This window comes from Salmo salar, chromosome 07 (genome assembly GCF_965601325.2).
Source record: "Salmo salar chromosome 07, fSalSal1, whole genome shotgun sequence".
NCBI classification, from domain to species: Eukaryota; Metazoa; Chordata; class Actinopteri; order Salmoniformes; family Salmonidae; genus Salmo; species Salmo salar.
Genome location: NC_138297.1, coordinates 29,130,889 through 29,156,287, shown reverse-complemented (window position 1 = coordinate 29,156,287; position 25,399 = coordinate 29,130,889). Strand labels below are relative to the sequence as shown.

Here is a 25,399-nt window from a genome sequence, read left to right as displayed (position 1 = left end):
GGGGGAGGTGAGATCAGGTGGGACCATTCTAGCCAATGAGAGGGCATATACGCATGTGAACAACAGTATTTTTTCTCAAAGTTGCCTGAATGCCACCACGTACATCAGTACATTTGTAACAGGCGACAAACATTATGAAACTTCTATTCGATCAAATACGCTTAATGTAAATCGACATACAAAAATCCCCACTTGGGTCTATTTATCTCACACAGACAAATTTTGGGCAGAGTAAATCCTCTCGCTTCGCCTTTTTCCCCTCTAATACTCACCTGTGTGAATAAGTTCAGAAAAGTTTGAGGAAGAAACTTGAGTATTCTTCATGGGTTTATATATTTACAAATGGGACACATTCCATGAGTCTGATATTGATTTTAGAAGAGATGTTAACTTTGCTCAAAACCCAAATTATGACATATCCGCATTAATATAATTGTGTTCAGAAAAAGTTTATTGAAGTTTTGTATAGATAGAAATGGAAAAGGTACATAATTCCATAATAAGAGAGAGCATAACACAATTCCAGAGTACACTGTAAACAACAGTCGTGATTGCATAATGCATATAAGACATTTTATTATCAATCTACACAGAAAAATGGCAACTATAGAATTGAATGTCATGGCAATAAGAGTGTCATACTGTTTCTGGTTCCCTCAGTCTGTTTGGCAAAATGTCTCCAACTGCACATTACCTTCCTTCATCCATGAATACAACTGACATTACATGCGATCAGGTTGATGCCTGCTATTCCAATCAAAAATCTGTCATCACTTATAACCTACATCACAAATACTAAAATAAAAATAAAATATCCACTGGGCACACACTGGTTGGATCAATGTTGTTTCCATGTCATTTCAATGAAATTACGTTGAACCAACGTGGAATTGACGTCAATGCCCAGTGGGTAGTTTCATGTTCCCCGTGGAACACACAAAAAAAATTAACATAAAAAGCTGGGATATCCTTGAAGTGTCTTTGGCATCCATTCAAAATGAGGATATCAAGTTTTGAGTATGCGGCATTACAAGGATATTGTGGGGGTTTTCCCACTGAAAAGTACTGACATATACGACTTCTAAATAAAAATTGTCATGCCGGTGATTCGATCCTCTAAGGATGATGAAGTACTTCCAAATTACAACAGCACTTTGCCTTCTTTCTCAGCAGAGAAAATCCTTTTGACCCAAACTCCATACCAACACCCCCATTGCCTATTCCTGAAACACAGGCCCCAAAATGGCTTCCAAAAGGAACGTTGAAAATATGACAAGGCAATTGTGAAAATTGGCACAAGATGTAAAACAAAAACTTTAGGAAGTTTCCTTCCTATCCAATTGGAGGGAGTATCAAAATGCCCTTCCGTCTTCCTCTATGTTGTGGCGCCATGTGAGTAGAGTTGTCTCCCTCTGTTTCTAAGGTAACAGGCAATGCTTTGGCACATGATCCCCATATTAAATGTTGTAAACATTACTCAAGTTTTTTTTTTGATCTCTGCAGTGCAGAGAGGAAGAGCCAGAGAAAGGCACTTCTGAAATTACATTAGTGTAGTCTGGTGCAATAACATCAGTGAGTCCATCATCTTTAGGCAAACATGGTCAGGGTGATCCACTGTAGACAGAGAGGAGGGGGAGATGTAGAGAGAGATGCAGTGAGAGAGTACAGAGGGGAAGAGAGCACATAGTCACTTTAATAACTCTACCGGCATGTTCATATTACCTCAACTAACCGGTGCCCCTGCACATTGACTCTGTACCGGTACACCCCTGTATATAGTCTCGCTATTATTATTTTACTGCTGCTCTTTAATTACTTGTTACTTTTATTTCTTATATGTATTTTTTTTTAACTGCATTGTTGGTTAGTAAGTAAGCATTTCACCTGTTGTATTCGGCGCATGTGACTAATAACATTTGATATGATTTGATTTGACGTTTACATCATCAGTACATTGCTCATTATGAACAGTGACATAAGAATCACATAACAAGCAACCCCTTTCATCTGTGTAGGCTAGCTATGACAACACTCTTATACTCAGATCAACTGAACAACAACAAAAACGTAACAGATGAGAGATAGAAATGTGAGATCAGACCTGGAAGAAGTTGAGTTCTATCACTCCATCAGAATCTGTGTCCATCGTCTTGAAGGTTTCTATAAGTACAGTAGTGTTACGAAAGTCAGTTAAAAATGTAAAGCACCCATATGAATATGACATTCACTATTCTGAACATTGGGAGCAAGATCATACATCATTGGCCAATCTAAAACATCAGTGTAAAATATACCTTATACAGGACATCGTATGGATGATGGATAACGTCGATCTATAAGCTGACTCGGTGAGTGAGTTTATAAGGAAGTGCATTGGAGATGTTGTATCCACTGTGACTATTAAAATCTACCCTAACCAGAAACCGTGTATGGATGGCGGCATTCGCACAAAACTGAAAGCACGAACCACCGCATTTAACCATGGAAAGAGGTCTGGGAATATGGCCGAATATAAACAGTGTAGTTATTCCCTCCCCAAGGTAATCAAACAAGTGAAATGCCGGTACAGGGACAAAGTGGAGTTGCAATTCAACGGCTCAGACACAAGACGTAGTCCCACGGACTACAAAAAGAAAACTAGCCACGTCACAGACACGGACATCACGCTTCCAGACAAACTAAACAACTTCTTTGCCCGCTTTGAGGATAATACAGTGCCTCCGTTGTGGCCCGCTAACAAGGACTGCACCCCCCCTCTCCTTCTCCGTGGCCGACATGAGTAAAACATTTAAACGTGTTAACCCTCGCAAGGCTACTGGCCCAGACGGCAACCCTAGCCGCGTCCTCAGAGCATGTGCAGATCAGGCTGGTGTATTTACGGACATATTCAATCTCTCCCTATCCCAGTCTGCTGTCAACACATGATTCAAGATGGACACCATTGTTCCTGTACCCAAGAAGGCAAAGATAACTGAACTAAATGACTACCGCCCCATAGCACTCATGTCTGTCATCATGAAGTGCTTTGAGAGACTGGTCAAGGATCATATCACATCCACCATACCGGCCACCCTAGACTCACTTCAGTTTGCATACCGCCCTAACAGGTCCACAGACGAAGCAATCGCCATCACACTGCACACTACCCTATCCCATCTGGACAAGAGGAATACCTATGTAAGAATGCTGTTCATTGACTACAGCTCATTCAACACCATAGTACCCCCCAATTTCATCATCAAGCTGATGGCCCTGGTTCTCAACCCTGCCCTGTGTAATTGGGTCCTGGACTTTCTGACGGGCTGCTCCCAGGTGGTGAAGGTAGGAAACAACATCTCTACTTCATTGACCCTCAACACTGGGGCCCCACCAGGGTGCGTGCTCAGCCCCTTCCTGTACTCCATGTTCACCCACGACTGCGTGGCCATGCACGCCTCCAACTGAAGTTTGCAGACGACACAACAGTAGTGGGCTTGATTACCAATAACAACGAGACAGCCTACAGGGAGGAGGTGAGGGCACTCGGAATGTGGTGTCAGGAAAACAACCTCTCACTCAATGTCTACAAAACAAAGGAGATGATCGTGGACTTCAGGAAACAGCAGAGGGAGCACGCCCCTATCCACATTGAAGGGACAGCAGTGGAGAAGGTGGAAAGTTTTAAGTTCTTCGGCGTACACATCCCAGACAAACTGAAATGGTCCACCCACACAGACAGTGTGGTGAAGAAGGCGCAACAGCGCCTCTTCGACCTTAGGAGGCTGAAGAAGGCTTCCCTGTGGCTCAGTTGGTAGAGCATGGTGTTTGCAATGCCAGCATGGTGTGTGCAACGCCAGGGTTGTGGGTTCGATTCCCACAGGGGGCCAGTACACATTTTTTTTTTTAATGCATGAAATTAATGCATTCACTACTTACTGTAAGTCGCTCTGGATAAGAGCGTCTGCTAAATTACTAAAATGGAAAATGGGGTAAAAATGAAGAAATTTGGCTTGGCACTCAAAACCCTGACAAACTTTTACAGATGCATAATCGAGAGCATCCTGTCAGGCTGTATCACAGCCTGGTTTGGCAACTGCACCGCCCTCAACCACAAGGCTCTCCAGAGGGTGGTGCGGTCTGCACAACGCATATCTGGGGGCAAACTACCTGCCCTCCATGACACTTACACCACACGATGTCACAGGAAGGCCAAAAAGATCATCAAGGACAACAACCACCTGAGCCACTGCCTGTTCACCCCGCTACCATCCAGAAGGAGAGGTCAGTATAGGTGCATCAAAGCTGGGACCAAGTGACTGAAAAACAGCTTCTATCTCAAGTCCATCAGACTGCTAAACAGCAGTCACTAACTCAGAGTGGCTGCTGCCTACATTGAGACCCAAACACTGGCCACTTAAAGAAATGGATCACTAGTCACTTTACATATCTTACATTACTCATATCATATGTATATAATGTATTTTATACCATCTACTGCACCTTGCCTATGCCGCTCGGCCATCGCTCATCCATATATTTATATGTAAATAGTCTCATTCACCCCTTTAGATTTGTGTGTATTAGGTAGTTGTTGGGGAATTGTTAGATTACTTGTTAGATATTACTGCATTGCACTGTCAGAACTAGAAGCACAAGCATTTCGCTACACTCGCACTAAAATCTACTAGCCATGTGTATGTGACCAATAAAATGTGATTTGATTGGACTGTACTCACTGAACATGGTCTCCAGCCTAACCAGGCAGGTAACAAAGTTGTCAAAGTCAACTGTCAGGTCAGCCTCAGTGTAGCGCAGAATTATCAGCTGGAACAGGTGGTTCGTCAGCTTGAAACCTGATGACACAGACAGAAAAATTACAAAGGCAGGAACCATTTAAAATGGGTTTAAACCAGCCAGATATGCTTTCATAGAGAACAATGGGTCAAACGTATGAATTTCTATTTTCAGTTATTGTTGGTTAGTCAGGTGTCCTTACTGTGGCTAAATAAAAAATAATGATGATGCTCTACAAAAAAAAACAGATTGAGATTTAAGGGAAAGAGGTACTGTACCTGCCGCCTCCAGGGCCATCCTCATCTCATAGGAACTCATGGTGCCTGACTTGTCCAGGTCAAACTGACGGAATACAGTCTGGTGGAGGGATGGAGACAGAGAGCGAGAGAGAGACAGAGAGAGAGAGACAAGGAGAGAAAGAGAGCGAGAGAGATAAAGAGAAGGATAGGGAGAGAGAGGCAAAGGCAGAGAGGGACGGAGATTGCGAGAGAAACTGGTGAAATGCTCTACTGAGACTGGACAAGGAACTAATGACGAGAGCGAAGGCTCAGTTCAAGTGAATGATGTAAGTGAATAGGAGAACAGGATTTTCAGCTCAGCTCACCAGGTATCGTTTAATTTTCTCCCACAGCACGTGGAACTCTGCCAGTCCCAGTTTACCACTACCATCAGTCTGAAGGACACGGTCAAGGAACCCTGTTTATACAGACAGTCACATCGAAAGAGAGACCAGACAGAGAGACCAGACAGACGCTGAAAGACCAGACAGATGGGACTAGTACTGTATAAAGAATTGATTGAAGTACACCAAGGATACATCCATCAGGTTGATCATAGTGCGACAAGCTTCTGGTCCAAATCCATCTGTCTTCAGATCTTTGTCTGTATGTGTGTGTGTGTGTGTGTGTGTGTGTGTGTGTGTGTGAGACAGAGAGACAGAGCATGAGAGATTTATACGCATCTGTAAAATACAAATCTGCCTGGAAGGACCGACAGTGTGGGTCTCAGTTCGAAGGATTGTGAAAGATCTCGAGTAGACTCACATATACAGAGATACAGTGTGGGTCTCAGTTCGAAGGATTGTGAAAGATCTCGAGTAGACTCACATATACAGAGATACAGTGTGGGTCTCAGTTCGAAGGATTGTGAAAGATCTCGAGTAGACTCACATATACAGAGATACAGTGTGGGTCTCAGTTCGAAGGATTGTGAAAGATCTCGAGTAGACTCACATATACAGAGATACAGTGCATTCGGAACGTATTCAGACATTTTATAAATGATTTGCAAATAAAGAAATAAAATAAAACATGTAAATACCTTGCCTAAAAAAATACCTTTCCTAGTTAAATAAAGGTTAAATAAAAAACGGAAGTATTCAGACCTTTTGCTATTAGAATCGAAATTGAGCTCAGGTGCATCCTGTTTCCACTGATCATCCTTGAGATGTTTCTACAACTTGACTGTAGTTCACTGATAGAAGAATTTGTATGTTTAAGATAATGGCTAAAGTATTCCACCCTGAAACCATATAATTGTATGAAATGTGTTAGAGTCATAATCCAATAACATGTGTGACTAGACCTTTTAAGACTAGGCCATTGAGTTACTATTTCGCAATATGAGCAGGGTATAGTTGAGACATTCAAGGACAACTGAACTGTCGACTTGTGATAACGGTGAAACTAATAACTGGAAAGAGGCCTCCCCACCCCTGGGAGGAGACTGTTATCTAACTGTTAGAAACGGATAGGCTTGCAGAAGATAATGAAACATGTTTCAGAAGTGTGATAAACAATGTATGTGAACTGTGGAAAAATACAGCCCACCTAAAGCGAGGTGGAGTTTCTACTGATGTGAGTTCATTTGTGTGTGTGTGTGCTATAAAAAGACTGTGTTCTCATTTTGAAGGCAGAGTACTCTCTGAATAAAGGACTGATCTATTGCAGGCTGAGACCTTGTCTATTTCTTTGAACTGGAGCTTTACAACCTTCAGGAATTAGACAGAGCTTTTGTAGTAGTTGAGTTCAACCATTGAGATAGCAAATTCTCGTGACATCCACCTGTGGTAAATGTAATTGATTGGACATTATTTGGAAAGGCACACACCTGTCTATGTAAGGTTTCCACAGTTGGCAGTGCATGTCAGAGCGAAAACCAAGCCATGAGGTCGAAGGAATTGTCCATAGAGCTCCGAGACAGGATTGTGTCTAGGCACTGATCTGTGGAAGAGTACCAAAAAATGTGTGCAGCATTGAAGGTCCCCAAGAACAATGTGGCCTCCATCATTCTTAAATGGAAAAAGTTTGGAACCACCAACACTGTTCCTAGAGCTGGCTGCCCGGCCAAACTGAGCAATCGGGGGAAAAGAACCTTGGTCAGGGAGGTGACCAAGAACCAAATGGTCACTCTGACAGAGTTCCAGAGTGCCTCTTTGGAGATGGGAGAACCTTGCAGGACAACCATCTCTTCAGCACTCCACCAATCAGGCCTTTATGGTAGAGTGGCCAGACAGAAGCCACTCCTCAGTAAAAGGCACATGACAACCTGCTTGGAGATGCTCTCAGACCATGAGAAACACGATTCTCTGGTCTGATGAAACCAAGAGTGAACTCTTTGGCCTGAATGCCAAGCATCACGTCTGGAGGAAACCTGGCACCATACCTACAGTGAAACATGGTGGTGGCAGCATTATGCTGTGGGGATGTTTTTTAGCAGCAGGGACTGGGAGACTAGTCAGGATCGAGGGAAAGATGAACGGAGCAAAGTACAGAGACAACCTTGATGAAAACCTGCTCCAGGGCGCTCAGGACCTTAGACTGGGGCGAAGGTTCACCTTCCAACCGGACAACAACCCTAAGCACACAGCCAAGACAACGCAGGAGTGGCTTCGGGACAAGTCTCTGAATGTCCTTGAGTGGCCCAGCCAGAGCCCGGAATTGAACCCGATCAAACATCTCTGGAGGAACCTGAAAATAGCTGTGCAGCAACAATACCCCATCCAACCTGACAGAGCTTGAGAGGATCTACAGAGAAGAATGGGCGAAACTCCCCAAATACTGGTGTGCCAAGCTTGTAGCATCATACCCAAGAAGACTCAAGGCTGTAATCGCTGCCAAAGGTGCTTCAACAAAGTACTGAGTAAAGGGTCTGTAAATGTGATATTTCTGTTTTTTATTAATAATAAATGTGCAAAAATAAAAAATTAACTGTTTTTGCTTTGTCATTATGGGGTATTTTGTGTAAATTCATGAGGAGAAAAAAATGATTTAATACATTTTAGAATACGCCTGTAACGTAACAAAATGTGGAAAAAGTCAAGAGGTCTGAAAACTTTCCGAATGCACTGTATAAAGCACAATACTATGTTTTAATTCTATTCCCAGGGACTCACGCTTGCTTATGATCCTGTTGAGTATGGTCTGCAGCTCTGTGGCACTGATCTCCATGTCCTGTAGGCACAGAAACAGAACATGAGGATATACTACATTTCCCATCAGCCCATTCGCCCTGCTGTCCCCTCACTTCCCCTCCCTAGTCTCCTCACCTCTCCAGCCAGCTGTCTGAACAGACTCTTGAAGCCAGCATCAATCTGGCTCTCCTCCAGCTGAGACTGAAACAGAGATACAGAGGAACGTCAACTCTTCTTGTTGGCAGTACTGGTGTTGGCATGTTACAGTATGGGCTTGTTTATCAAATAGGATTCTCCATGGTCTGCATCTGAAATGGAACCCTATTCCCCACATAGAGCACTACTTTTGACCAGAGCCCTAGTCAAACGTAACACACTATATAGGGAATAGGGTGCCATTTCAGCCCTTGTCTCTTCCCCTCACCTCTGCAGGAAGTTCAGCTGTGACGTCATCATCCAGCTCCCTAACACAGACAGAAAAGAACACTAGTATCAATGTCCTTACATTAAATTAATTGCCTTTCTACTGTCCATAATCTCTATTCCCTTATATGTTTCCCTACTACTCACTCCGAGTTAGCTGGTTTCTCAGAGAAGACTCTGAGGACAAAGTCTCCCTCCTTCTGGGGTTCGAAGGTGGAAGGGACGATGATGTACTCCCCGGCGGGCAGCTGGAAGCGAGAGCTCACCTCTCTCAGGTTGATGAAGAGCTCAGAGCGGGCACTGGAACCGTGCGTCAGGAAGAAATCTCTCTTCAGGTGGATGCCTGATCTACCCACATACTGAGAGGACAGAGAGAGCAGGGGGAAAATCCTGTGAGGTGAACTCACTAACCCCTGATCTACCCACATACTAAGGACAGAGGGCAGGGGAAAGCAGTATGAGTGAGTTAGTTAAACTATGTGAACCTAACCCATGTACTGATAGGATGGCGAGAAGGGAAAGCTCTGTGTGACCTCTTACCCTTAACCTCTAACCCCTGTCCCACCCACATACTGAGAGGACAGAGACAAACGTAAAGAACCCTTGACCTCTAATCCCTGACCTTATGTCTATGCTACCATAGAAATTAGGAGAATGCTACCATGCATCTCCATATGAGACAATTGGCTGTGAGCCTAAGCACAAGCTACATTGGCCTTTGAGACATGCAGGTCAATATAGGCCTATTGGCTACATTCCACTTCAGCTATGACACACTGTCCAACAGGTTTTTAATGCACTGTCCAACAGGTTTTTAATGCACTGTCCAACAGGTTTTTAATGCACTGCCCAACAGGTTTTTAATGCACTGTCCAATAGGTTTTTAATGCACTAAATATCTCTCAAATACAGTTATGCTGTCCAACAAGTGTTTTAATTATTACACAGTTACCTCACAACCCAATGTAAGATAAAACTGGCCAGCAGAAAATACATACCTCATTAGGAACCTGTAGAAAGACACAGAAAGACAAGTGTTAGATAGAAACATACAGTCAATTACTAGTTACTCAAAACACTGTCTTTGATGAACAATCCTACCGCCTTGCTAAATATGTAAAAAGAAGAAAACGTCTCTTGCCTCTGTTGGGGTCAAATTGGGGTCATAATAGGGGCTGCACCAAATGTTTGATGTATTATAATAACTGATTAAGCTTATGTTGTATTAATAGAAGGGGAAGGGTTATAAGACCCCTCCACATTTATAGGGTATATATATATATTAATTGTAAGGTTTTAATATTGTTCCACAGTCTTTTCTAGTCTCTGCCTCTTATAAAGAAACGGTCTGAGAGATGTGTGAATTATTGAAGTCAAAACAGGGGGTCTGTGAGAAAAGCGCCTGAAAGATAAACACAGAACCCTGCAGGGGATTGAAAGAGATAAGAGACTAGTCAGACACACCACTATAAATCAACTTGGGGAGTGGACATTTACTGCTGGGCCTTTAGATAACACTGAAACTATGTTTGTATAGCTGTGGATGCATGTGCTTGGTCTCATGAGTAGAAAGTAATGACAAAGGCAGTTCCATCACAGGGTGTTGACTACAAGCATGATAAAAGCAACTTGGACTTTTCCTATTTTGCAGAACTCAGGAGAGACATCAGTTGTATGTGTGATGTTTGATCTTTGACTTCTGTCTACAGCTGTATTTTGATAAAAATTGTTATGATTTATAAGTGCACATTTTGAGTGTTCCTTATTTGTTAAGTAAAAAACGGAGCACGGAAAAACGGAACCAACATTTGGCGAGCTTGCCAGGAGGGAGTGAGTGCAACGCTACTGGACGGAACCTGAACCCCCTTCTCTGATCACCAAATTGTAAGGTAAGCAGACACCTGTTATATCAAAGTCTGTAATTTAAAAGAAGTGGGTGTTCAGTGTTTCGCTGGTATGTAAAACCACCGCCTCCCTCTTGTAATTATAAAAACAAAGGAACCTAAAATGTGCATGTATAAGTCAATGAATGTGTGGTAACTGTTGTATGTCAATGTGTGTTATATGTTATATGTATTAAGAACAGTAGCTCGCCTTCTTGCGTGTTGGGGGTGCTGGGGTAACTTCCGGAAGGGTACTCAAGAGTAGTTAGGGAGCAGAAGCTGTATCTAGCGTGAGAGTTCTGAAACAGGCGATAACCTATGGGGCACCTGGAAGATAGAAATAATATGTTGTCTGTCCTTATATGTTTGTTTGGTGTGAGTGAAATGCGCAGTGGGTGGGGAGATAAACAAATCGAGAATTGGTTATTTGGTCTGAGGACTGAGAGCCGTTATAAGTGGATTTTTGATAAAGAGGAGGATGAGGAACAATATATAGATAAAGGCATTACATGTAAATAATATAAGAAAGAGATTTTTGGAAGTGAGGACGGCAGGAAGGAGTTCTGTCATTGTATAAGAAAAGGCGGGTATGATAAAGATAATACCTTTAAGACGTATATTACCCTACACCATGAGGAACTAGTAATACCCTCAACATATTTTGTATTAGTTGAAATACGACCTATAATTACTTGTAGAAGGATAGTTAAGGAGCCTTTTAAGTGGAATTGGTGGAGATGAGGTTTTGTTTTATGGGCATATGAGAAGACAGTGGAGGAAATAGAGTTCAAACTGATACAACACCCACTGACATTATTGCAAGTTAGATAATAGGTAGGAAAGGCTAACATAGGGCACCTACACCATTATCATTACACGGCTGACTGTCAAATAAAACCAAACTGACGCTCACCATGTCTGCAAAGGCCTGTAAAGGGGGTTTTATTAGGTAATGGCCCAATGGTGGAATAAAAAGTTAGGAGTAGGACAGAAGTTATTTGAATTAAAGGTTGAACATATTTGTTAGTGACACTTTCCTACCATAGGATAGTAAAGGAAATGTACAACCCTTAGTATACCAATACAATTATTACAAGGAAGTTGAGTTCTGTAGGGATTTCCATAGAAAATTACTTTGTGACGCTATCGTCCAATAATATATCACCGTTACTCTACACCCTTAAGATATAATATTAGGACTTGAAGTCGAGCATGCGGTTGTCTATGTGAGGCCCATGTGTGAAATATATTTGAGTTTAGTAGAACCATTTACTATAGCCTGGATTAAGTGAGAGTAGAATTAGGATTTCAGTATCACCCACTGTTGTTTAACACACACTGAAAGGAGATAGAGAAGAATTTATATAGGCATATTCATACATATTACACCCCAACACCTCGTAAATGGCGAATCCGATGGTCTCCATGTCCTTGCCCTCCTTGCGTTTCTTTCTCCGGTCCTTCTGCATCAGCGCCACCAGGAAGCTGCAATCTGATTGGCCGGCTGTGTCGGGGTGCTGCAAGCCGATCTTGAATTGTGGGTTGATCCAGAATGTGGCTAAGCATTGTGGGGGGGGGAAGTTATCAGAAGACATTTTCTAATCAACTGTGTACCACTTCTTTATAGCCTCCCTCTCTCCTTACCAGGGAAGTTCCTGCAGCCCCCGGCCGTGCTGCCCCTCCTCCACTCCCCCTGGTAGACGGCTGAGCTCCACTTCTTCTGCTGGTTGGCCTCCAGGGCGTCTGCTGTGAGGTTACAGATCTCCAGACGCGTAAACTCACGCAGGAAGTCGCTGAATGACATCCTGAGAGGAGGGATGGAGAGAGCGAGAGGTGGAAGGCAGGGAGGGAGAAGGGGAGAGGAAGGGACAGTCTGTAATGTGTATGATGCAATAACTCACACATTCTCTCAAGTATCATACCCAGAGGCCATCAGACTCGGTGACACAAATACACACTCCCGCACACTCACCAGAACTCTCCATCCTCACTGCGGTTCTGGAGTCGCCCTCTGACTGACCGGTCCACGCTCTCCCACTCTCTGGAGCTAAAATAATCGCAAATGAAAATACATTAACGACTGTATTCCATATCAACTGGGATAGAAAACCACTCTCACTAGTTACACAGTGTGATATGTAATATGACACCTGCAGTATAAAATCACTCTCACTAGTTATATGATAGGTAATATGAGAGGTGTATAACAGTGTTTCCTTCTCTTACTTGTCACTCCAGGCACCAGTCCACTCTATCTCTCCCCAGGGGTTGCGGATGCGGACCAGTTTGGTCATATTCCCCCTGTACACCACCTGAGGTTGAGGGATACTGCATTACACAGATGTATAGTAGATGGGAAAATGGCCACCAAATCCAAATTTGATTCATGTACAGGTTAAGGTAGACACATTTGTATTCGTTTTAATGCTGTCTTTTGCGTCCGACTGTTCAGAACACATGATGCAATTGGGGGAATTGACCCCTTAGTGCCACTCAAACCAGAGCAGTCATTGGCTCACCTCGTCAACCCCGGTCACTGAGTAGGCGTGACCTTTCACCAGCTTCTTAAAGGTCACAGCCTCCATGTCCTGACTACCGGTGATCTGGGGACAGAAGACAACGTCAGAGTAAGTGTTTCACTGTACTGTTTACACCTGTTGTATCATGGTGCACATGACAACATTTGACTTGATTCGATTTGAGAGGATACACACACAGGGACTCTTGACACACTGTTACATGTTCCAGGCAGGGACATGATATGACAAAGTCTGTGAAAATGATGACGTCTGTGAAACATCCTGGTTCTTAGCGCCGCGTCAAGCTTATTAAAATAGGCAGTGTTTTCTATGACATAATCGAACAAATGAACGTAACAAATCTGAGTACTGACGTCTATGGAGCAGCCCAGCAGCGATCCTCTCTCCACAGCCCGACTGATGATACTGTAGAGGTCAGAGGGCGCTTTCCTCAGCTCATACATCTCTGTTACCCCTCCTGTGAAGTCCTCAAAACCCTCTGACGTGCTGCCTCCCGACAGGGCCTCGTAACAGCCATGTAGCCTGCAACGAAGGTGGACAATTCTGTTTCAAAAGACTATTTAAAAACAGACATTTCTGTACAATATACAGACACGACACATGCATATAGACATATCATTTTACATAATTTGTATTTACATTTTGGTCATTTAGCAGACGCTCTTATTCAGATCGACTTACAGATATCATAACCCATACCAACATATACAGAGTGAAATAAATGCAAAGCCCATGTATACACTTGAATCCTTCTAACCACCCTCTTCTCTCCTTTTTCTCCTCTCCTCCCATCCCTCATCCCTCCTTACTTGGCGTAGGCTTTCTCCAGCAGGGCGCTCCAGAATTCTCCTCCCTCGGCAGAGTGGACGAAGAGTAGCTTCCCATCCTTCACCGGCAGCCTGTCATCGATCACCACCTCCACCCACTCCCCATACTGCCAGAACTACAAAACACAGACAGTAGGGAGACTATCAGAACTACAAGACGCAGACAGTTGAACTACAAAACAGACAGTAGACCTATAACACACACATATTAGGGAGACTACCAGAACTACAACACACAGACAGTAGAACTACAAAACAGACAGTAGAACTACAACACACAGACAGTAGAAATACAACACACAGACAGTAGAAATATAACACACAGACAGTAGGGAGACTACCAGAACTACAACACACAGACAGTAGAACTACAAAACAGACAGTAGAACTACAACACACAGACAGTAGAAATACAACACACAGATAGTAGGGAGCTCAATATCACTACCTTTACCCACTCTCCAACCTGCCACTGAAATTTGGATAGGGATAGGATGAAGTGAGATGCAGCTAAGCACTGATTTAAGGTCAGTTTTACACGCGGTGCCTTACTTTGCACAAGCACCAAGAACGAATACATTGAACATTGAAGACAAGCTCTGACGTCCCCTCTAGTGGTGAGGGTGAGCTGATCGCAGAACTGTGCCCGGGGGTAACTTCTAACCAGAGCGGAGCGTTTAGTCACTTACATCCAATGACCACCAGGGGGCAGAAGTGGCATTAGAACAATATCACCATAGGGCTCAACAGGGAAGGGGGAGGAACTAAGATTGAGGCAACAACCACAGGAATTTATGGCAAGATCACGCTATCTTCCTTCCAATACACATGGGTTCCATGTAGCCTGCCTACACCACTGTGATGTTAGTATGCTTTTAGAGGGAGAAATACAGGCTGTCCAATAATGTATGTACCATTCTCCTCAGCTGCACGTAGTTGACTGATGCAGACCTACGGCAAGGCAATATAGCTCCACCACCACAAAATAACATCAGGGACACCAGAACATTATATAGAGTTTGAGGTATGTGGCTCTGGGATACATGAATGTAACAATACTGAAGTGTCAAAACCAGTAGTTACAATGACACCTAATTAGATTCAAACTGTTCTGACTCGTGACTTCCAAACAGTGGCAGGGGGAGGGGATGTAGAGCAGAGAGCCACAGCTGAGTTGTTATTGTGTGTGTGTGTGTGTGTGTGTGTGTGTGTGTGTGTGTGTGTGTGTGTGTGTGTGTGAGTGTGAGTGTGAGAGTGAGAGAGACAGAGACAGATAAATGGATAATTTTGCATGCTCTGCAGGGCTAAAGAGACTGCTGGGACTGTACGGTCGACTGCAGAACAGGACAGAACAGGGTTGACACAGAAGTATCACAACACCCCCTGCCCCACCAACACACACAGAGGGGGAACCAAACTATGAGCCACTGTCTACCCTGTTAGCCTTTATGGGGCAAATCCTAACTTCCACGTTAAGTAGAATTTTCCCCTAGACATGCATTGATGTCAAATGGGAGAAAATGTAACGTAGGTGGAAGTTAGTTATGATAGGGTTGAATCCTATCTCTTACAGTATCTATTTAGCAGAGTTGGTGTCTGTTCCATATAAACACCAATCAATTTGAGAACTGAATTGCATACTAGTTCAACGGATAGGAGAATTGAACTAAAATTGACCCCAACGCTATCACAACGATCTCTGATATAAACACACCAGTGCTGGCCACAAGGAAAGTAAACCAAATATCCACATCTGTGTAGCAAGCTCGAGGGAGTGTAGTCTGTCCTAGAGCTGCAGCACTTCAACCGTGCAGTTCCTTTCACCTTCTGATAAGAATATCCCATCAGCAACCTAGATATTTCCAAACCGAAAATTACAGGCATACTGTAGTCTGTTTTACAATACAGGATTTGTTGAGTCTCACAGCTCATCTCTGCGCCTAGCTAAGCTACATACCGCATTCCCAGAATCTGCAGCACAGCTCCCCCTTTGTCTGGCTAAACCAATTAGAACATCCAATTACATTTGGGAGGATGAGTCACCCAGGCATACGAGATCTGGCACAGGATCAGGAGATCTCAACAAAACACTGTATTATTGGGTTTAGACGGTGTGTGTGTGTGTGTGTGTGTGTGTGTGTGTGTGTGTGTGTGTGTGTGTGTGTGTGCGTGTGTGTGTGTGTGTGTTCTTAGTATCTTTGTGGGGACCAGAATTCCTCACAAGGATAGTGAAACAAGGAAAATTCGGACAAGTGAGGACATTTTGCCGGGTCCCCACAGAGTAAACAGCTATTTTAGGCTAAGAGGTTAGGTTTATGGTTAAGGTTACTATCAGGGTTAGAATTAGTGTCAGGGGTTTGGTTTAGGAGGTGGTGTTAGGTTTAGGGTGGTTAGGGTTAAGGTTAGGTTAAGGGAAAATAGGATTTTGAATGGGAATACATTTTTTGGTCCCCACAAGGATAGTAAAACAAAGTGTGTGTGTGTGTGTGTGGGTGTAGAGGGAGATCTCAACAGAACAATGTATTATTGGGTTTAGACCTTCAACTGTAAACTAACACACAGGCCACACAATGGAGGAAGGGATACATGGTGAATTAGATCACATGCACATACAGTTGAAGTAGGAAGTTTACATACACCTTAGCCAAATACATTTAAACTCAGTTTTTCACAATTCCTGAAATTTAATCCAAGTAAAAATGTCCCGTCTTAGGTCAGTTAGGATCACCACTTTATTTTAAGAATGTGACACGTCAGAAAAATAGTAGAGAGAATGATTTATTTCAGCTTTTCTTTCTTTCATCACATTCCTAGTGGGTCAGAAGTTTACATACACTCAATTAGTATTTGGTTGCATTGCCTTTAAATTGTTTAACTTGGGTCAAACATTTCGGGTAGCCTTCCACAAGCTTCCCACAATGAGTTGGGTGAATTTTGGCACATTCCTCCTGATAGAGCTGGTGTAACTGAGTCAGATTTGTAGGCCTCCTTGCTCACACACACTTTTTCAGTTCTGCAATTTTCTATAGGATTGAAGTCAGGGCTATGTGATGGCCACTCCAATACCTTGACTTTGTTGTCCTTAATCCATTTTGCCACAACTTTGGGAGTATGCTTGGGGTCATTGTCCATTTGGTAGACCCATTTGTGACCAAGCTTAACTTCCTGACTGATGTCTTGAGATGTTGCTTCAATATATCCACATCATTTTCCATCTTCATGATGCCAACATAATGCTGCCACCCCCGTGCTTCACGGTTGGGATGGTGTTCTTCAGCTTGCAAGCCTCCCCTTTCTCCTCCAAAAATAATGATGGTCATTATGACCAAACAGTTCTATTTTTGTTTCATCAGACCGGAGGACATTTCTCGAAAAAGTACAAACATTGTCCCCATGTGCAGTTGCAAACCATAGTCTGGCTTTTTTATGGCGGTTTTGGAGCAGTGGCTTCTTCCTTGCTGAGTGGCCTTTCAGGTTAAGTCGATATAGGACTCGTTTTACTGTGGATATAGATACTTTTGTACCCGTTTCCTCCAGCATCTTCACAAGGTCCTTTGCAGTTGTTCTGGGATTGATTTGAACTTTTCGCACCAAAGTATGTTCATCTCTAGGAGAGAGAATGCGTCTCCTTCCTGAGCGCTATGACGGCTGCGTGGTCCTATGGTGTTTATACTTGCGTACTATTGTTTGTACAGATGAACGTGGTACCTTCAGGCATTTGGAAATTTCTCCCAAGGATGAACCAGACTTGTGGAGGTCTACAATTTATTTTCTGAGGTCTTGGCTGATTTCTTTTGATTTTCCCATGATGTCAAGCAAAGAGGCACTGAGTTTGAAGGTAGGTCTTGAAATTCATTCACAGGTACACCTCTAATTGACTCAAATGATGTCAATTAGCCTATCAGAAGCTTCTAAAGCCATGACATCATTTTCTGGAATTTTCCAAGCTGTTTAAAGGCACAGTCAACTTAGTGTCTGTAAACTTCTGACCCACTGGAATTGTGATACAGTGAATTATAAGTGAAATAATCTGTCTGTAAACAACTGTTGGAAAAATGACTTGTGTCATGCACAAAGTAGATGTCCTAACCGACTTGCCAAAACTAGTTTGTTAACAAGACATTTGTGGAGTGGTTGAAAAACGAGTTTTAATGACTCCAACCTGAGTGTATGTAAACTTCCAACTTCAACTGTATTTAATGCATGAATGAGTTTATATGCCAGTAGGTTCATAGACACACAGCCATGTTATTTCCTCTCATGCCAGCAGGGAAACTGTTTAGGACATAAATAAGTAGGCTATGACTGTAGAAATAAATGTGACTGTAACGTGTGACTGTAACGGTCGTCGTGGTGGATGGACCAAGGCGCAGCAGGTTGAGTGCTCATACTCACTTTATTAGAACAACACAAGAAAAACAAAACGAACGACAAACAGTCGTGCAGGCAACACACAGCTATGCAACGAACAACCTCCCACAAAACCCCATGAAAACAAACTCCTAATTATAGGACCTTCAATCAGAAGCAACGATAACCAGCTGCTTCCAATTGAAGGTCCAACCCCAATGAACTAAACATAGAAATAGACTAGACAGAACATAGAAATATACTAACATAGAACAGTGCCCAAAAAACCCCGGAATACATAAATCAAACACCCCTCCACATACACAACCCGAACCATATAAAACAAATACCCCCTGCCACGTCCTGACCAAACTACAATAACACATAACCCCTATACTGGTCAGGACGTGACAGTACCCCCCCCCCCCCCCCCAAAGGTGCAGACCCCAGATGCACCTCACAAAAACTCAAAATAACCCCCCCCCCCCAAAACAAAAATAAATCCCAAAATTACATGGGAGGGAAGGGAGGGTGGCCACCGTCACCGACGGTCCTACAACACCCCCCCTTTCCCCAATACTCCCCCCTCAGGAGGTGGCTCAGGAGCTGGACGCAGACCCCGCTCCACCCCTGGCTCACTCCACTCACACAATGTCTCTACAGCGATGTCCCTCTCTGTCGACCCCGGACTGTAGAGCGACTCTAGGAGCTCTGGACTGTAGGCAGACTCACTCGGTTCCGGACAGTGGGCTGTCGTCGGACACTCTGGACGGCGGGCTGTCGCCGGACACTCTGGACGGGGCACTGTCGCCGGAAGTTCTGGACGGGGCACTGTCGCCGGAAGTTCTGGACGGGGCACTGTCGCCGGAAGTTCTGGACGGGGCACTGTCGCCGGAAGTTCTGGACGGGGCACTGTCGCCGGAAGTTCTGGTGCGTGGGGCTGGCTTAGGACACACCAGACTAATGACACGCACCACAGGGCTAGTACGAGGAGTAGGGACATGACAAGCTGGACTGGGCTGACGCACTGGAGCCTGGTGCGTGGTGCTGGTACTGGAGGTATCAGACTGGAGACACGCACCCCAAGGCTAGTGCGAGGAGCAGGAACAGGACGAGTTGGACTGGGCTGACGCACTGGAAGCCTGGTGCGTGGTGCTGGTAGTGGAGGTACCAGACTGGAGACACGCACCTCAGGGCTAGTGCGGGGAGCAGGAACAGGACGAGTTGGACTGGGATGATGCACTGGAAGCCTAGTGCGTGGTGCTAGTACTGGAGGTATTCAGACTGGAGACACGTACTTCAAGGCTAGTGCGAGGAGCGGGAACTGGACATACTGGACTGGGCTGATGCACTGGAAGCCTAGTGCGTGGTGCTGGTACTGGAGGTATCAGACTGGAGACACGCACTTCACGGCTAGTGCGTGGAGCGGGAACAGGATAAACTGGACCGTGAAGGCGCACTGGCGGTCTCGAGCGCGGTACTGGCAAATACGGGGCGCTGGTACCGCGCACACCGGCCTATAAATGCTTGGCCTCGACGCCGTGCGCATTACTCCAACGCACGGGACCTGTCCAGTCATGGGTTGCTTGACAAAAACACGGGGATTTGGCTTGGGGCTTAATCCTCGCCCAGCCAAACTACCCGTGTGCCCCCCCAAAAAAAATTATTGGGTCTGCCTCTCCACCTTTACCTGCTTCCCAGGCAGGTTGTCACAATAGTCCAGTAGTTGTTCACACGTCCAGTCTATCCTTGCCTCTAATACCTCCAGCGACCAGGATGCCATCACCTCCCGAGCGCGCTGCTTTCTCCGCTCCAGGTGCTGCTCCCTTCTTTCCCTGGCCCAGGATCCTTCCTCCTCCTGGGCATGCTGCTTGGTCCGGGTTTGGTGGGAGGTTCTGTAACGGTCGTCGTGGTGGATGGACCAAGGCGCAGCGGGTTGACTGCTCATATTCACTTTATTAGAACAACACAAGAAAAAAAACGACCGACCGACCGACCGACCGACCGACCGACCGACCGACCGACCGACCGACCGACCGACCGACCGACCGACCGACAACCAGTCGTGCAGGCAACACACAGCTATGCAACGAACAACCTCCCACAACACCCCATGAAAACAAACTCCTAATTATAGGACCTTCAATCAGAAGCAACGATAACCAGCTGCTTCCAATTGAAGGTCCAACCCCAATAAACTAAACATAGAAATAGACTAGACTAGACAGAACATAGAAATACACTAACATAGAACAGTGGCCAAAAAATCCCGGAATACATAAATCAAACACCCCTCTACATACACACACAACCCGAACCATATAAAACAAATACCCCCTGCCACGTCCTGACCAAACTACAATAACACATAACCCCTATACTGGTCAGGACGTGACAGTGACAATGAAAACATGTTGCAATACTTCTGCAATCAGTCAATCATCTTTTTAAATAGGGGTTTCCTATAGTCACTTCCTTTTGGCAGAGGGCTGGGGTGTAAATTCCAGTTAGTGTGTTAGTAGTGTTACTTTTGTGTGGTATGCAAATGTAATAGCACTGTTTGCATTAATGAATGTGTTCATGATGGATGTGCTGTATTTAGCTTGGCTGCCTGCTGCTCAGTGTAGCAGCAATAATGGTTACTCTGAATGACTGGGCAGTGGTCAGCACTAGGCTAGCAGGCTCCGTATTGGCTCCTGTCTCTGTGTGTGTCTCTCCGTCTCTGTCCTGGCACCCTGGCCCCCAGCTGAGTCGGACTCTATTAATGTGGGCAGCTGGCTGCCATCAAAGGGTTCAGTGAGAGGAAAGCTGAGTGAAAGTGAGGGCTGCTACAGTGGGCATTGGACACGGACACGCAAGCACCACCTGGTCGCCCATGCATGGAGACGTCCATTTGGAGGGCAACTGTGGTGTCGCTTTAAGGTCCTATACAGAGAATGATAGGTGTGTCTGTGTGTCAGAGGATTGGTTTTGTGTACAAAGCAAAGGTCATCGTGATAAGGCCTGGCAAGAAGCAGGAAGCGTGCCTTGGAGTGAATTAAGATACATTTCTTGTTTTTATTAGCCCACATGAGATGGAAATTTGTCTTCTACTTTCATCCACCACCCCATCCATCCGCCCCTCCCTCCCGATATACATACACACGAACACATATTAGGTTGGAGATGCTGGAGCAGAGGGCAGCCGCATGTGCTGCACCCAATGAGCAGTTTAGGGGGTGAAGTTCCTTGCTCGAGGGAACATCAGCGGTAGGTGGCACCTGAGATTGCCTCCGGTTGCCAGCTCACTCCTCGCCACAACTTCGAGTTCACTTCAAGAGTAGCTGAATATCTGTATTACTGTATATTAGTATATATTATCGTATAGATGGATATACAGTCAAATCAGAAACAGGAAGTGAGTGTGTGGTGACCTGGAAGTGGAAGATGCCAGCGTACTGGCCTCCGAAGTCCTGTCCATGAGGCACCACTCTGTGGAGGAGGTTGTCGTTCAGAGTCAACGAGGCTATGGCTGCCAGCAACCAGCAGTCACCTGAAACAAACACACACGCACACACAAGTACACAGACAGGCACACACACAACATATTACATCAGTCATAGGTAGACTATGATAATGATAGCAATGCATTGTATCAGTCCCTTAAAAAAAGTCACCAAACATTCATTAGTCGGATGAGTTTGGTTTGACCACCTGGAAATACTCTGGCCGCTACTCATAAGCATACAAGTAACGCCCAGAGTTTTTCCCTGATCTAGTAACACGGTAAGAAAAATCTCCTGGCCCTGTTCATCATTCATCTCTTCAAAAGTTCCCGACTGTTCTTCCTTTGAATAATTTCTAGCCTCAAGGCTAGGTGAAGCTAACTGACTAAACTCTCCGCTCTGGTTAGACTTATTAATTACAGATAGATACCGCTGTCTGTTTCTCACTGCTGTGGGAACGGAGCACTTCAGGCTTAAGTGGTTTAACCTTGTAATACTGGAATGCACCTTATAAGGAAACCGTAACGAGAGAGAGGTCCGAGAATCTGTTAACACACACTTCATCCTGACCCTATGTAACCTCCGAGGAGTGTGTTCGAATTTGAACTGTCTGGACCTACAGTATGCTGATTAAATAGCTAGATCTACTGTAAGTCTAACAGAAGAGGCCATATAATACAATGCCCATGCAGGGCAGAGGCATAGGCTGAAAAGCCCACAGAAGACACCACGGTTGGGTTCGGCATGCTGAAAAAGAAAGAAGGAAGCAGTACTAGAAATGTGGGTGAATGCCTATTGTTATCCAAACGCAGACGAAGACTGTATGCTACTGCTAAAAATACATTCAAACTTAAAGACTACTCCAGTGAGTGCAGGTTTTATGTAAGCCTTTTAAACCCGGCACAAAATACTTTTTGCTACTACACACTTTAGAGTTGAGCACGCCACTTCCTCTTTCTGGGCTCGGCATGCCCCATATTTAAGAGAGAGGTAGGCAGCTCTCTCCCAGCTAACACAGCATTTGATTCAGTACAAAGAGATGAGAAGACTTTCAAATCAACCATTCAGCTCAGAGTTAGTATGCGATACAGTACCAGGCAACGTGTATACCTTTCCTATGTTTACTGTAGTGGTGGTATAGTACCAGCACATCTCAGCCAGAGGGAGGTTGTTACATTGTTTAAAGATGTGAGATAGCAGAGCAGAGTATAAATTATGCATCCCACACAGTGTTTATAGAGGAAAACACAAGAGTACCAAGATTGCAATCAAATCTCTCTCTCTCTCTCTCTCTCTCTCTCTCTCTCTCTCCCTCTCTCTCTCTCTCTCTCTCTCTCTCCTCTCTCTCTCTCTCTCTCTCCTCTCTCTCTCTCTCTCTCTCTCTCTCTCCTCTCTCTCTCTCTCTCTCTCTCTCTCTCTCTCTCTCTCTCTCTCTCTCTCTCTCTCTCTCTCTCTCTCTCTCTCTCTCTCTCTCTCTCCTCTCTCTCTCTCTCTCTCTCTCTCTCTCTCTCTCTCTCTCTCTCTCTCTCTCTCTCTCTCCTCTCTCTCTCTCTCTCTCCTCTCCTCTCTCTCTCTCTCTCTCTCTCTCTCTCTCTCTCTCTCTCTCTCTCTCTCTCTCTCTCTCATCTCTCTCTCTCTCTCTCTCCTCAAGTGGTTGTTCCATCGGGCTCTCAGGCTCTCCACCAACCCTCCTTCTGAGACCTGGACTCACCTAAAGCTCCCTGGCAGATATCAGTGCGAGTGGCTCCATCTACTATGAACTGGGGACGGGTACAGATCTCCTGTAGACAAAAAGAGAGGGGGAGAAAGAAAGAAGAAAAAAAAAGAGAGATAGCGAAGAGAAAGGGGGAGAGAGGAAGAAAAAGAGAGGTAAGATATGCCAGGGTTGGGTGATTGTTGTTGCTCACACACACACACACACACACACACACACACACACACACACACACACACACACACACACACACACACGTAGGGCTGACATTTCACTTCTTCTTTCACCACAGTGTTGACACTGCACTGCAGCACTGGTAAAGCCTGTCGTCCTTGTTGTCATGGCGAACGGCGTCCCCGTCAATCACACAAGTGCCTCATAGAATACATTAGAAAATGGCTGAGACATTCCTGCTAAACTACCGAGTACTGCATCTCCTCTCTCTGCCTCCCAACCCATCCCTCATACACAGATAACTCAAGACACGAGCAGCGTGAGAGCTAGTTAGCTAAGCTATAAAAAGCTCTTTCCGCATTTTGAGCTGAGGAGTGGAGCAGCATGGTGTGTGTTCTCTCCAGGGATGTCAATATTACAGTTCTTGAGGAGCGAGTTGCTGGAGGAGATGCATTATGAAAGGGAATGAGGAGAGACGGAGTGTGAAGAGCATTAGGATAGACAGGCACGCCAGCTAGGACACACACACACGGCATAAGACTAAGACACACACACACACACACACAAACTATTGCCAAAGACAAATAATTATGTCAGAGTCATCTGAGAATAGTCTTATATAATACTTATAGGGGGCCTTTAAGGATCGGGTCTAAGATTCATCTCAGTAAGGCTCAGATACGGTCTAGGTTCAGTAGGTGAGTTGTTCCTGGTCAGGTAATATGGTCGGGAAAAACTAAAGAGGCTCAGTAAGTATAATAACAGGCAGTCCCAGCCGGGGTATCATCTCACCGTAGGTCTCATCCAGCGTACTCCCTGGGTCTTGGAGGAGCGTGGTCCCAACTCATTGAACCCCAGAGAGGAGGAGGCGCAGATGAACAGGCTGTCCTCAAACAGGCTGCGGCTCTGGAGGCACCGGGCCCTCAGCGACTCAAAGTCCTGGCCCTGGAACTTGACTGCGTTGTGGTTCTGGCCCAGACCCTCGTCCCGGTCCCACTGGCTGCGCAACTTGGCGGCCATCCCCGACGCATACACCTGCTCCATTCTCACCTGGCCGTAGTTGTATTTGGCTGTGGCAGAGGTCAAAGTTCAAAGCTAATCCAGGGAGCCAGTCAGGGAGGAGGTTAATGGCTGACGTTCAATTAGGAATCAGACATAGAACAGCAACAGCCAATTATGAGGTTAGAATTGTAGATGAGGTAGTGATAATAGGCTGTGACAGGCTTAATGGAGATCAGTGACAGTCCTAGTCATGTAAAAAGTGGTAGAGTGGGGACTGGAGGATGGGCTCAGAAGGAAAACGTCTTCTTCACAGCACCAGGCAGATCTCAGAGTCACGGCAACAGTTCACTGATTGGCTGGCTGTACCTTTAGCAGACAGGGCTCAGAAGCCAATAGAATGAGGTGAGACTCAGCGAGTTGGCTGTACCTTGTTGTCCCACCAAAGCCCCTGGAGAAGAAAGCGAGAGAGAGAAGGAAATTAGCGAAATTCAAAATACATAAATATCTGTTTAACTCCTGTAAGAATGTATACTTCATTCAAATACAGCCTGTACAGCACAGACAAAATAAACAAGATACACATAGCAAAGTGCAAATAGCACTTTGCCCCCCTCCCCCCGCCTCCTATAAATTGTCAACCCGCTGTGCACGCTAGCTAGCAGAGGATTGCACTGGGATTACTCACAATAATAGTCAAACTGACTTCAGTTCAGTTCTCTAGTGAATAACATAGTTACTCATTGTGAACAAAGTTGAGTCATAAGTGCTTGTCTTGGGGAGTCCCAGCTAGCATATAACGCTCTGAGAACCATAGGT

The 25,399-nt window shown here is 44.9% G+C and overlaps 1 protein-coding gene across 2 annotated transcripts in view; it reads right to left on the bottom strand.

The window, feature by feature from the left end:
• Nucleotides 1-430: 430 nt before the first annotated feature.
• The window catches only part of LOC106608991 (calpain-1 catalytic subunit), a 32,571-nt gene continuing 7,602 nt past the window's right edge, over nt 431-25,399 (bottom strand). The window contains exons 2-22 of one of the 2 annotated variants that reach the window (XM_014207306.3): nt 24,374-25,031; nt 23,405-23,474; nt 21,622-21,740; nt 13,841-13,974; nt 13,385-13,553; nt 13,011-13,094; nt 12,718-12,803; nt 12,464-12,538; nt 12,136-12,296; nt 11,889-12,049; nt 9,607-9,618; nt 8,756-8,967; nt 8,610-8,649; nt 8,321-8,386; nt 8,168-8,225; nt 5,591-5,655; nt 5,378-5,446; nt 5,052-5,130; nt 4,716-4,832; nt 2,102-2,160; nt 431-1,614 (exon numbers count right to left, since the gene is read on the bottom strand). In XM_014207306.3, coding sequence (XP_014062781.1) covers nt 1,588-1,614; nt 2,102-2,160; nt 4,716-4,832; nt 5,052-5,130; nt 5,378-5,446; nt 5,591-5,655; nt 8,168-8,225; nt 8,321-8,386; nt 8,610-8,649; nt 8,756-8,967; nt 9,607-9,618; nt 11,889-12,049; nt 12,136-12,296; nt 12,464-12,538; nt 12,718-12,803; nt 13,011-13,094; nt 13,385-13,553; nt 13,841-13,974; nt 21,622-21,740; nt 23,405-23,474; nt 24,374-24,625 — 2,115 coding nt within the window. In that variant the 5' untranslated portion in view covers nt 24,626-25,031 and the 3' untranslated portion in view covers nt 431-1,587. Of the gene's footprint in view, nt 1,615-2,101; nt 2,161-4,715; nt 4,833-5,051; nt 5,131-5,377; nt 5,470-5,590; nt 5,656-8,167; nt 8,226-8,320; nt 8,387-8,609; nt 8,650-8,755; nt 8,968-9,606; nt 9,619-11,888; nt 12,050-12,135; nt 12,297-12,463; nt 12,539-12,717; nt 12,804-13,010; nt 13,095-13,384; nt 13,554-13,840; nt 13,975-21,621; nt 21,741-23,404; nt 23,475-24,373; nt 25,032-25,399 lie in introns of both variants that reach the window. The other variant, XM_014207307.3, reaches the window with a different exon arrangement.